At 32.5% G+C, this 13407-nt stretch overlaps 1 protein-coding gene across 2 annotated transcripts in view; it reads left to right on the top strand.

Moving 5' to 3' along the window:
* The window catches only part of DYNC2H1 (dynein cytoplasmic 2 heavy chain 1), a gene marked incomplete at both ends in the record, with an annotated part of 293921 nt that overhangs the window by 70973 nt on the left and 209541 nt on the right, over positions 1-13407 (top strand). For both annotated transcript variants that reach the window (XM_080694845.1, XM_080694844.1), the window contains 7 exons: positions 589-771; positions 2464-2687; positions 2917-3032; positions 5713-5912; positions 6889-7153; positions 8781-8988; positions 10589-10718. In XM_080694845.1, coding sequence (XP_080550971.1) covers positions 589-771; positions 2464-2687; positions 2917-3032; positions 5713-5912; positions 6889-7153; positions 8781-8988; positions 10589-10718 — 1326 coding nt within the window. The remainder of the gene's footprint in view (positions 1-588; positions 772-2463; positions 2688-2916; positions 3033-5712; positions 5913-6888; positions 7154-8780; positions 8989-10588; positions 10719-13407) is intronic.

The following is a 13407-nucleotide window of genomic DNA, read 5'->3' as shown; positions in this document are numbered from 1 at the left end:
AAAAGTCTTAACTTGATTTAATTTTATTTATTTCTTTATATCTTCATGATGCTGGTGATTAAACTCTTTGAGGTACATCCCCAGCCCTATTTCATTTTTTATTTGGAAACAGGTTCTTGCTAAGTTCCTGAGAGGCTAGCCAGTTAATGAGGCTTGCCACAATCCTCCTTTCTCAGACTCCTAAGTACTGGGATTACAGGTGTGTGGCCACCATGCTTGGCTTGAATTCATTTTAAATTACTATTTTCTTTTTATGTTATTTTATTGGTGCATTGCAGTTATAAGTGTTTTCAAGTTCTGTTTTTCAAATGTTTTGTATAAGATTTGTATTTAGACTTAAAGAATAAGTAAAACAAAATCTTATTTTTTTAGTTATGTGGCTTTTTCAAACACCTTTACATGCATTATTTTGTTCTTTGAAACCACATCAAGTTTTGAAAAAGTAGCTATTTAATCTGTATTTTAAAAAGAGCAAAAGAGGCAAAAAATGGGCAAAATGATTATCAATACATGACATGAACTATTTTATTATTAGGAAATTTTTAGATATTTTAATTATCTTTAATGATATTTTCTTTTGTTTTTAAGGGCATTGATGTGAAGTCAATGGGGCGAATATTTGTTGGCTTGGTGAAGTGTGGGGCCTGGGGTTGTTTTGATGAGTTCAACAGACTAGAAGAATCTGTACTGTCAGCAGTATCTATGCAAATCCAGACAATTCAAGATGCTTTGAAAAATCATAGAACTGTATGCGAACTGCTTGGCAAAGAGGTAGATGATATGTTGGTCATTTAAAGGATCAAAATATTTTATGAAACTTGGAATTTCTAATATCAGGCATTATTGTATCTTTATATCTCCTTCCTCCATTTATAAACTGTGACCAGTATGATAATCCTTTTTATCTATGAAATGTCTCTGTGACCCCACTTTCACTTTCATCCTTACATTTTTTGGGGGGGTACTGAGGATGGAACCCAGGTGCAGTATACCTCCGAACTACACCTGCAACCCTATTTTATTTTTTATTTAGAAACAGGGTCTCACTAGGTTGATGAGTCTCACTACTTGTTGAGGCTGTCCTTGAACCTATGATCCTCTTGTCTTGGCCTCCCAAGTACTAGATTTAAAGGTGTGCACCACCACACCCAGTTCAACATTAAACTTTGAATATGCTATAAGTCAATTATAATATTTGTGTTATACATTATAATTCTCATCTGTGCTGGTAATGTTACAGTGCTTTAATGATTGCCTCATTTACTACCATAACCCATTGAGTTAGGTACAGGTACTTTTTGTCCACACTATGTGGATGAAGAAATTAGGACTTGATAGTAAAAATTGTAGAGCTGAGAATTAGATCCAGGTCTGTCTAATCGTGAAACATGTTTTTAATCACTATTCTATATGAGTGTTAAGAAATAAGCACTTAGGTTTTCTTCTGCTCCTGACTTCTTCCCATAGGAAATATATATTTATGTCATTATAATATAGACTCATTTCTATAAAAAATACAAACATCAAAATACTATGTATTACTGAACATACAAAAGTTATAAGATATGTGAAATTATCCTGTTATGAATAATAAATTTCATAATACAAATTTGTCTGTGTAGCCCAAGAAAGTATGACTGTACCGTTAATATGTTAATATTCTACATTGTTAATATGTTATTTACATGATACTTAAATGCTTGACAAAGTAGTTTATTGGGAATATCTATCTACTATCAATATTTAATTTCTTACACATTTCTTTCTTTTCATTCTTCTCTTAAAGAAACAGCTATCCTTTCTACAGAGCACAGTACTAATCTTTCCACCTGTGCTTTGGAATCACTTCCTCAGGACTTTCTCTTAGTAAACCCATTTTTTTTTTTTGCGTCTCAGTAATAATTTAAACAAGTCTTACTTTAATTCTTCCCTTCTAATCCTTGCATCTTTTATTTCCTTTACAGCCAAATTTTGGTTTCACTACTCTAAATATTTCTATTTAGTAATTGCCCCTTTATCATTTACACATTATAGCTTAGATTCTATTCTTAGTCATGATATTTATTTTGCTATGATTGCCTCTTTGTAATAATAGATAAACTGTATCTCTGCTCTGAAGTGTATTAACCACTAGAGAGTTTAGTTAGGAGTTGTCTCTATGTTTTTAGCAAAGTGCCCAGAACAAAGAAGACTCTTAGTAAATTCTCATTGAATGATCAGACATTCAAATTACATATTCTTTCCTAACCTTTTGGTCTCAAACTATTGATTATGAAGAACCTCTGTAAAGCAATTCGTTCCTATGGAATTTATTATATTTTAAGTAGGGAGATGGTTATCACATTGGAGGTTACTTTTTGCTAAGATATAAGACTTAAGTGTAGTAAAGTCATAAGATTACTTTGGCAATATATATTTATAATTTCAAATTGTTGATGTTTATATTTTAAATTAATATTTCAGGTAGAAATAAATTCTAATTCTGGAATTTTTATCACTATGAACCCTGCTGGAAAAGGATATGGAGGAAGACAAAAACTTCCTGATAATCTTAAGCAGCTTTTCAGGCCAGTAGCTATGTCTCGTCCAGACAACGAGCTTATTGCAGAAGTTATTCTCTATTCAGAAGGCTTTAAAGATGCTAAAGTATTGGGAAGAAAACTAGTAGCTATTTTCAACCTATCTAGGTAAGTTTCCTCTTTTAAATATTTTTGTATTTTGCTTTTCAATGATTGATTAAAGTTATTAGTGATCATTTTCACATTTGTCTAATTTAACTAGTGATCTTTATATTATTTTATTGTATTTAAGGTATGGCTATGAAATATTTTACTTCGAGCAATAAAAACATCTGTGATGATAAAAGAATTTTCTTATCCTCATATGATACTTAAGATTTTCATATCTTTACCTCAGGGAACTTTTGACACCTCAGCAACATTATGATTGGGGTTTGAGAGCTTTGAAAACAGTTCTACGGGGAAGTGGAAATCTTCTTAGGCAACTGAAGAAAAATGGCACTAAGCAGAATGGTATGATTGATTATTCCAATTACAATAATTTATTTTGTAAAATAAGCTTTAATTTAGAATAGTTTTATATTTACCAAAAATATATAGAAAATTTCAGTATTCTATATCCCCAATTTTGCCTATTGTTAACATCTTACATTAGTATTATGTATTTGTTACAAGTAGTGAACTTATTTTGATATATTGATTTTAAACTATATTCCAATTTTTTCCTAGTTTTAATATTTGATGTCCTATAATAACTGTTTTGTGGAGAGGGTTCTGGAGATTGAACCCAGGGTCTTACTCATGCTAGGCATGTATTCCACCACTGAGTTATGGCACCTCCCCCATATAATAATTTTTAAATGTACACTAAATATTGAATAGTTGTGATTAGTAAAGGAATAGTTTAAATTCATCTTAAATTTGGGTGTTTATTACCATCACCCAGTGGCTTTTTAAAGAAGATTGTTGGACCCCATTCCCCAAATTCCTGATTAAGTAGGTGTGAAGTAGAGCCTGAGAATTCTTCTAGTCTTAAGATTGGAAAATTTAGAAATACATAGTTTCTTTTTTTCAAAAGATAGTATACCATGACTAGATTGGGTTTTGAATGTTTGGAAAGAATGCAATTGTGGTAGAGCCCCCATCCATCTCATTGTGTCAGTGGGTACATAATAGCCACGTGCCATAACTCACTGGTGGCTACCTCTCCTCAGTTTGCTACGGTAGTGTTTGTTAGATTTCTCCACTCTACAGATAATCGTTCTTCTACTTCTCACTTAGTTCTTTAGGCACATAAAGAAAAAAATCTAGATTACTCTGAAAGTGAGGAGGGAGGATTAAGCTCCATTCTTCAGAGGGTACAGTATCTGCATATATTATTTGAAAATGTTCTGTAAAGAAGATTGTCCTCTATTTCCTCATTTAAGTATTTATTACTTATTTTGATCAGTATTGGACTCATGTATATTTGGGTTTTTTTGCTCCTATAAAATAAATGACATTCCACTCATAGAATAATTGAATCCTCTATGAATGTATATTTTCATGAAACATTTAATTTTAGCTCCTATAGATTTGTATCTGTCAGCATTGATGATGAGCTAAGTGCTGCATTAAAGCTACAATCTAAAGACTGACCACATAACTTAGAGGAAAGATTTATTTTCTTACTGTTTTGGGCTCAGTCCATGTGAGGCTGGGGACTACGAATCTCAGGATATGGCAGTAGGAGATAGAGAGAGGGAGAGCACATGGGCTGTGCTTTTCATAACATGGGGGCTGGAAACAAGGACACAAGGAAGGGAGAAGAAGGGCTGTATATAATCCTCAAGGCCCCACTCCAGATGCCATTCTTCTCTGACCACTCCCTACTGGGTACTGCCCAGGTAAATACATTAAAATGGATTTATCCACTTCTAGCATTACAACTCTCATGACTTAATTGCATCAGCTCCAAACACCAATTTAGGAGCTCTTTAAGAGGCCATTCTATATCTAACCATAACACTGTGAAAAAACTAAATTAAAATACTATGAGAATAACAGATAGCATAGTAAAAAGGATTCCACATAATTAATCATCTGTATGGAATTTAAATGATCAAAGTACACATCTTATTAAAAAAGCTATTCTAGCCGGGTGTGGTGGCGCACGCTTGTAATCCCCGTGCTTGGGAGGTGGAGACAGGAGGATTGAGCAGGTTTGAAGCCAGCCTCGCTGGCTTAAGAGACCCTGTTTCCAAATAAATAAAAATATAAAATAGGTCTGGGAAGGGTTTCCAGGAACCCCAGTACCACACACACACACACACACACACACACAAAGCTATTCTAGCTCTAGTATTAAATTGACATATGCAAGGATAGATATGGCTAGTTTATAAAGCAGTTAACTATTATTATCTTTCTTTAGTAATTTTTAAGAAATATTTAAACCATACTTGTAGTAAATAAATGGATTTGAACTCACTGCTTGAAATATGCTCAAGAGCAACCAAGACTTTTTAATATATTTAAACATAGCAATACTAAGCAATGTGGAAGAAATACCAGGTTTAGTTTCTTTAAGTTTCTCTTTCATATATGTATATATTATCAATCAGCTCCTAAAATCCTTAAAAATAAGAATCTGGCAATGATATTACTTTGTATTTACCCAAAAGTGGGTTTGTGAACCAGTTTTAATCAAGAATGATCACAGGTTGCTTTAAAATTTATTAGTTTTTTGTTTTAGGACATAAACTCTCTAGAAAATAATATTATCATATTTTGAGAGATACCTAAATCTATGACTAATTTACCTGGATTTTAACCCCATCTGGAATACTTTCTATTCAGGCAAGACATTTAATCCTTTACACATTTAATGTTTTCATATGAAAACTTGAAAAAATAATGCTTCTTACATACTTTATAGTTATTAAAAAGATCAGTATATCATATAGTATGAAAGATAAAATATTATGAAAATATGTGATAATCATTATTATTAATGTCTTGAAATGAGTTCATAACTCTTCATGATGCTTATTTTTTTAGCAGTCAAGACGTAGAAGCTTTGGTAAGTTTACCATTTCACATGCTTTAATGTTTTAAATATTTCAAATGTATCATGTAATGATAAATAATGTATATCAAGGCTGTAGTCATCAAATTGATAACAAATAATTTTAAAATGAAACTTTTCTCCTAGTTAATGAAAGTCATATTGTGGTACAAGCATTGAGGCTTAATACAATGTCGAAGTTTACTTTTGCTGATTGCACCCGGTTTGATGCACTGATTAAAGATATCTTTCCTGGAATCGACTTTAAAGAAGTAGAATATGATGAGCTAAGTGCTGCATTAAAGCAAGTATTTGAAGAGGCCAATTACGAAATCATACCCAATCAGGTAACTGTCAAGAATATTTTATAATATATTAATAGCTTTTCCTAGCTGTTCCATTTTAATTATTCCTATCACACATCTTCCATCTAACTTTATTTTTTAACTTTAATTTTGCTTGCACAGGCAAGTTTTCTCTGATATTCAGTTCCTGATTTTGTCTACTTGCTAACTACCATTTTTGCTTTTGTCATATATACTTGTTTTATATTTGATTATGCACTTAATATTGATTATCAGATAGTAATCTCCTTGGGAAACAGGATTAATATGAATCATGTATATTTTTTCTCATATTTTTCAGTACTGGGGATGGAACCCAGGGGCATTCTACCTCTGAGCTACACCCCCAGCCCTATTTTTTATTCTTTATTTTGAAACAGGTTCTCACTGAGTTGCAAAGGCCCGCACTAAGTAGCCGAGACTCTGTGAACTGTGATCCTCCTGTCTCAGCCTCCCAAGTGCTAGGATTACAAGCATGGGCCACGCTTGACTCTCACTGTTTTTTTTTTTTTTTTTTTACTTTTTATTTTTTTTTATTTTTTTATTTTCTGTGGCCCTGCAAAGGGAACCTAGAAGTGCTTTACTACTGAGCTATATTCCCAGCCTGTTTTTTTTTTTTTTTTTTTGAGACAGTGTCTCTGATTTGCCAAGGCTGATCTCTAATTTAGGACCTTCCCGCCTCAGCATCCCAAGTTGCTGGGATTATGGTATGCACCACTGCATCTGCTTTGAATACCATTTTACTCCACTTAGGCCCTCTGCAACTTAGTAAGATCTGGTTTCAAAATTAAAAATAAAATAGGCTGGGAGTATAGCTCAGAGGTAGAATGTCACTGATATCAATCCCTAGCACCAAAAAAAAAAAAAAAAATCAAAGATTTAATATACATGTCTGGAATAGAATAATGATATAGGATGAACACAGCTGAGTATGATTGAATATTACAAATAACACATGTACATATTTATTTCTTACTAGATCAAGAAATCTTTAGAATTATATGAACAGTTACGCCAGAGAATGGGAGTTGTTATTGTTGGTCCAAGTGGCGCTGGCAAATCAACTCTTTGGAGAATGTTAAGGGCAGCACTTTGTAAAATTGGCAAGATAGTAAAACAATATACGATGAATCCCAAAGCTATGCCTAGACATCAATTACTAGGCCATATTGATATGGATACCAGAGAATGGTCTGATGGGGTTTTGACAAATAGTGCTCGCCAAGTAGTTCGTGAACCACAAGGTTGGTCTCTACTCTGTAATTTATTGCTTACTTAATAATTCTTAGAACTTGTCTATAAGGCTCTCTTTATCAAGTTTTATACATTACCTTAAAGATGTGCATTTGATATTTTATTAAGACATGCTGGTACTTTGACTTACACTTATCTCAACTTTTAATAAAATAAAACCCAGAGTAACTTGTATAAATTGTAAACTAGACTAATTTGCTGAATAAGTATAAAATCTTTGATGCTAAGTTGATGTGAGCCTGGTAATTTAATTGGTTTGTATGAACACCATTAACTTCTCAGTTTGTATATACTGTTGATTGTGAATAGTTTTGAATATGTCAGTAATAAAATAGTTAACTTTCTGGTCCAATTATTTTTTTTTTTCAGTACTGGGGATGAAAACCAGGGGCATTTTATCTTGGAGGTATACCCCCTGCCCTATTTTTTTAATTTATATTTTGAAACACAGTCTCATTGAGTTGCACAGAGCCTCACTAAGTAGGCTGTCTGCAAACTTTGATCCTCCTGTCTCAGCCTACCAAATGCAAGGATTACAAGTGTGTGCCACCATGCCTGGCTCATTTTAAAAGAAGTTTAAATATAATCAGAGGTTTCTAATATTTTACCAATACATAATTTAGTTATTAGTGGTTTTTTGAAGACAATAAGGGAAATGTTTGGAACTTTTAAAACATTGGAAAGATTTTTTAGTGTAGTCTCTTCTCTCATGCTTTTATTGGTGATACTTTACTCTTTGAATTGTTTTAAAGGTCTAAGTACAACTTGAACAATTATCCATTTTATGGATAAAAAATGTTTGTTCCTGGAAAGACTGAATATACTGTACATAAACCTTGGCGCTGCTTTTCTCCCTTGAGATCGTCTTTTTATATGTAAAGAATAAAAGCATTTACAGTAGTCAATTTTTTATTTCTCATGTAGGACACTGAAATTCGGGTTTCTTAAAGTTTTTAAAAGTGACATTACATTGCAAGCATTCATATTTTCTCATGACATGATAAAAGGCAAAGGTTTGAAGAATATTTTATGGGTGTCTTATGGTAATAGAAATATTGATGTCTTGTATACCATGTTTGCTTTTATGTTTATTGATATATTTATATCTTTATAGATTAAGTATTATATATATGTTTATAGATAAAACTTTATCCCAAGATGTATAAATAAATCTAGTCATCTAAGCCAGAATTCCTGATGGGTTTTCTAGCACATTTGTACTTCAAATTCATATAAACAAGCCAGGCATGGTGGAGCACACTTGTAATCGCAGTACGTAGGAGGCTGAGACAGGAGGAATACAGGTTCACGCTCAGCCTCAGCTACTTAGTGAGGCCTCCATAACTAAGTGAGACTCTGTTTCAAAATAAAGAATAAAAAAATAGGGCTGAGGGTATAGTTCAGAGGTAGAATGTCCCTGGGATCAATCCCCAGTACCGTGAAAAGAAAAAAAAATTCGCATAAACAATTTTGTCTTGTTCAACTTTTTGTTCTTTATATTCAGCTTCAGTAATAAAAATGAAAACATATGGCATCACGTCTAAATGAAGAACATAATTAGTTTATTCCTATTTTCAACTTTTATCACTGTATTCACTGTTTATTGTTTTCAAATAGATGTCAGCTCTTGGATAATCTGTGATGGCGATATTGACCCTGAATGGATAGAGTCTCTGAATTCTGTTTTGGATGATAATCGACTACTCACTATGCCCAGTGGAGAGAGGATTCAGTTTGGCCCCAACGTTAACTTTGTATTTGAAACTCATGATTTAAGTTGTGCTTCACCAGCCACAATATCTAGAATGGGAATGATATTTCTAAGGTAAGCCATGGAACATTTACATATATTATAATATTTTTAATTTTAATTTTGCTTTTATAGAGAAGTCAAATAAGCCCAGTATGAATAATGTATACATATTTTGCCAATTTTTGATCATTTTGTTTTTGTTGTTTTAAGGTTTTAATTTGTTCAGAGTCTTGGTTTTATTGAATTATTTTAGCAGTTTAGCTTTATTACATTTACTAAATAAGATTTTTTAAGTGAACTAGCAAGTATTTTCTTTTTTGTTCACTTAAATATTATGATTGAGCTTTAGAGAAGTAAACATGTTAATTTAGAGCTAGAGGCTAATAGTTTAAAGGCTCAGCAGCAGTATTTTAATTATAGAATTTAAATTTATAGAATTTTAGGGCTAACCCACATGAATAGGTTCAATAGTCCAAACTCCATTTTATATATTAAAAAATTTTTCAATAATTTTCTTTTACTATTTTTGGAAGAGGCTTAAAGAGCAAAAATGGATAATAAACTAATTTTAGATATAATTCTCATGTACCAGATCATGGGGATTTGAACCAGTTTTATTTTTTAAAATGAGTAATACTTTAGAGTAAAATAAAGAAGGTTGATTTTACTATGTTAACATATGTTTTCTAATATATTATTTATAGTTAATATAAAATATTTGGCTACTTTTGGGCTATTTGAAGCTATTTTTGGTAATACAGGGTATGACAATGCAATAAGTTTGGTTCAGATTGTGTTTTAAAATTATTTAATTTCTTAATTTTTGACATCAATACATCAGTGAAGAAAACATTTACATTAAAGGGGTCATGGGTTTCAATTAAAATTATAAGGTATTATTAAAATAACTTTGAGTTCATAGTTTCATAATAGCATTTGTGCAGTTTATTCATTCAACACATTCTTATAATCTTGTGAGAAAATTAGGTTAAATGTAAGTTTCAGTTAAATTTTAAAATGTTTGTAGAATATCTTTTATATGTGGTATTACTTTAGGCACTTTAGGAAAGAGAGCAAGAAAGGTTTAAAACTACGCTTGATCTTAGCTAAAAGGCCAAGAAGCGATAAAAGGTTTAAAACTAATATTTTAGAGTACCTATCTTTTTTGGATTATACCTTCAAGTACAAGAGATTAAATGCAGCAATTATAATACAAGATAGAATATAGATGAAGACTGCTATAGATATTTAGCAGAGAAAAAAGAGCATGTGTTGCTTTAGTGGATTTTAAAATTGTTGGTGAAGTAGATTTTTTTTTTGTTGTATAATGAATGAGTGTGATTTTATGTAAAAGGCATATATTATCATTTTAGGTTGCTAAATGTTTCAATTATGTCTTAGGTTTAGGTTTCATTCCGAATTTTCTCAGATGTTTGTTGAACATCTGCTATGTGATAGATCAAATGGGGACCTTTTAATAACACAATTGACTGCTATTGATTACTATACACACATACAGAAGTAACAAAATCGAATGCTTTTGTGACAAAAGTTAAAATACACATGTTGGATGATACATATGTCAGATGATGTTTATTGTTAACAGTTATTTATCTGAAAGTAAATAGACTTTAAAAAGTAATTTGCATGTGCTTGTCTTAATTTGTTTCAGTGATGAAGAGACAGATCTTAATTCTCTGATAAAATCTTGGTTGAGAAACCAACCAGCTAAATACAGGAATAATCTTGAAAATTGGATTGGAGCTTATTTTGAAAAGGCTTTACAATGGGTTCTAAAGCAGGTACACTTACCATAATATTTCATAATTTGTCACGGAGATGAGAAGTACAATGATTAAAAGTGAAGTTTACAGCCAGGCGTGTTGACCCACACCTGTAACCCTTGGGTAGCTGAGACAGGAACATGAACATTGAAGGTTCATGACCAGCCTCAGCAGTTTAGCAAGACCCTCTGTAACTTACCCTGTTTCACAATTAAAAAATAAAATAGATCTGGGAGTATAGCTCAGAGCTGGAGGCTCAGACTTGTAATCTCAGCATTTGAGAGGCTGAAACAGGAGGATCTCGCTTCTCAGACAGCTTCAGTGACTTAGTGAGGCCTTTTGCAACTTAGTGAGACCCAGTTTTAAAATAAAGAATAAAAAAAAAAGGGTTGGGGGTTTACCTTGAAGGTAGAATGTCCCTGGATTCCATCCCCGGTGGGCAAAAATGTTTAAGAAACATTTTATATCTAACTCTAACAGTATTGAATTTAGTTCTTCTGTAAGGATTTTATAGAATTCATATGGGAATATATCTGGAATTGGGCTTTTCTTTGATGGATGACCTTTTATTTCTGTTTTTATGTCTTTGCTTGCTATTGGTCAGTTTAGGTTTTCTATATCTTCTTGATTCAATTTTGGTAGTTTGTATATGTCTAGAAATCTGTCAATTTCTTCCATGTTTTCCATTTTATTGGACTATTTCAAAATTTCCTCTGAATTTCTCCATATCTCTGATGATGTTTCCTTGTTCATTTCTGACTTTAATAATTTAAGTTGATTTTCTCCTATTTTTAGTTAGGTTGACTAAGAGTTGTTTAATCTTGTGTGTGTGTGTGTGTGTGTGTGTGTGTGTGTGTGCGCGCGCGCAGTACTGAGGATGGAACCCAGGGGCATTCTACCTCTGAGCTATACCCCCAGCCCTATTTTTTGTTCCTTATTGTGAAATAAGGTCTCACTGAGTTGCAAAGGACCTCACTAAGTAGCTGAGGCTTTTAATGTACCACACTCTTCCTGTCTCAGCCTCCCAAATGCAAATGCTGGGATTACAAGCATGCACCACCATGCCCAGCAAATCTTGTTAATCTTTTTAAAGAACCAGCTTTTTATTTTGTTGATCTTTTTTCTTTGCTGTTCTCTATTTTATTTTTTTCTCTGATTTTAATGATCTCCTGCTTTCTACTGGCTTTTGGTTTAGTCTGTTCTTGTTTTTCAAGGTCCTTGAGGTGTGTCTTTAAACTACATTGTCAGTCAGTGCCTCTTAATAGCTCAATTTAAACCTTTGCCATTGAGTAGTATTATTGACAGATGATTTATTTCCCCAGTCATTATGAGGAATACATTGTATTTGACATAGTACTATTTCTTCTTCACATAGTTGCTTTTCTGGTGGAATTTACCCCTTCTCTGTTTCTAGCATTTATTTATTTTCTTTTTTGTGTTTTATTTCTTCAAGTATCTTTTCTAGTGCTGGCTTGGTAGTCATGAATTATTTTAGTTTCTGCTTGTCTTGGAAGATTTCTATTTTTCCACCAATTTTGAATGCCATCTGGATATAGCACTATTGGTTTGCAGTTGTTTTTTTTGTTTGTTTGTTTTTCCAGGATCCAGTGTACATTATACCAGCCCCTTCTGGCTTTTTATTATTATTATTATTTATTTTGAAACAAGGTATTACTGAGTTCCACAGGGCCTCACTAAGTAGCTGAGGCTGTCTGCAAACCTGCGATCCTCTGTCTGAACCTCCCAAATGCTGGGATTACAACCATGTGCCATCACACCCAGCATATTCCTTCCTGGCTTTTATAACTTGGGTTGAGAAGTCTGGAGTGATTTTTTTGTTTGTTTGTTTTGCCCCTGAATTTAACATATTATTTTGTTCTTGATACATTTAAGATTCTTTTCTTGGCTTCTATGTTAGTCATTTTGATTATTATGTGGCATAGATAAGTTCTTTGATCTTGTTCTGTTGGTGTTCTGTATGTATCCTATATGTGGATAGTCAAGTCTTTTTATATTTTGGGGAATTCTCTGCTATTATTTCTCTAACAAGGTTTGTAATTCTCTTGTTTTGTTCTTTTAGACCTTTTTAAGTGCCTATTATTTTTAAGTTTGAACATTTCATATTATCTCATATTTTGTTGATGTTCTATTTGTGTCGTCATCTTGTCCATTGTTAACTAAGAGTAAGATTTTATTTTCCATGTAGTCTAGCCTGCCAGAGGTGATTTCTATTGAGGTCTTAACTTATTTATTGCTTTCACTCAAAGTCTCTTTTTGGTTCTTACTTAGAGCCTCAATTTCCCTATTCATTTGTTCTTTTCTCTTCTGGGGACTTTCTTTGATTTCAGTTTTGAGGCATTTGATCATATTGAAAAATCACAGTTCTGAATTCTGGCATTTTCTGCAGCTAAGTATTGGTGAGTTTTCTTGTTGATTTGTGGATGTTTATTGTTTCCTCTTTGGTTTCCATTCTCATGTTTTCAGAGTTTTCAAGTCTGTACTTTTGTTGTCTTGGTACCCTCTTCTTTGTGTGAGAAATCTGTATCTCTTTCTTATTCCTTTATAATAAAGCCTATGCCAGGGATATATATTTGCCTCTATGAAAATCTTTCTCATATAATCAGACTTTTGAGTTTGTCTCCCAGAGCCTCTTTAACAAAATAAAGTTCATTAAAAGGGCAAGCAACCAATAGATTCAGATTGGTTA

Source organism: Muscardinus avellanarius, assembly GCF_963383645.1.
Source record: "Muscardinus avellanarius genome assembly, chromosome: 1".
Classification (NCBI taxonomy): Eukaryota; Metazoa; Chordata; class Mammalia; order Rodentia; family Gliridae; genus Muscardinus; species Muscardinus avellanarius.
Note: the sequence above shows the minus strand (reverse complement) of the source record. Positions and strands in the feature narration are given on the sequence as shown.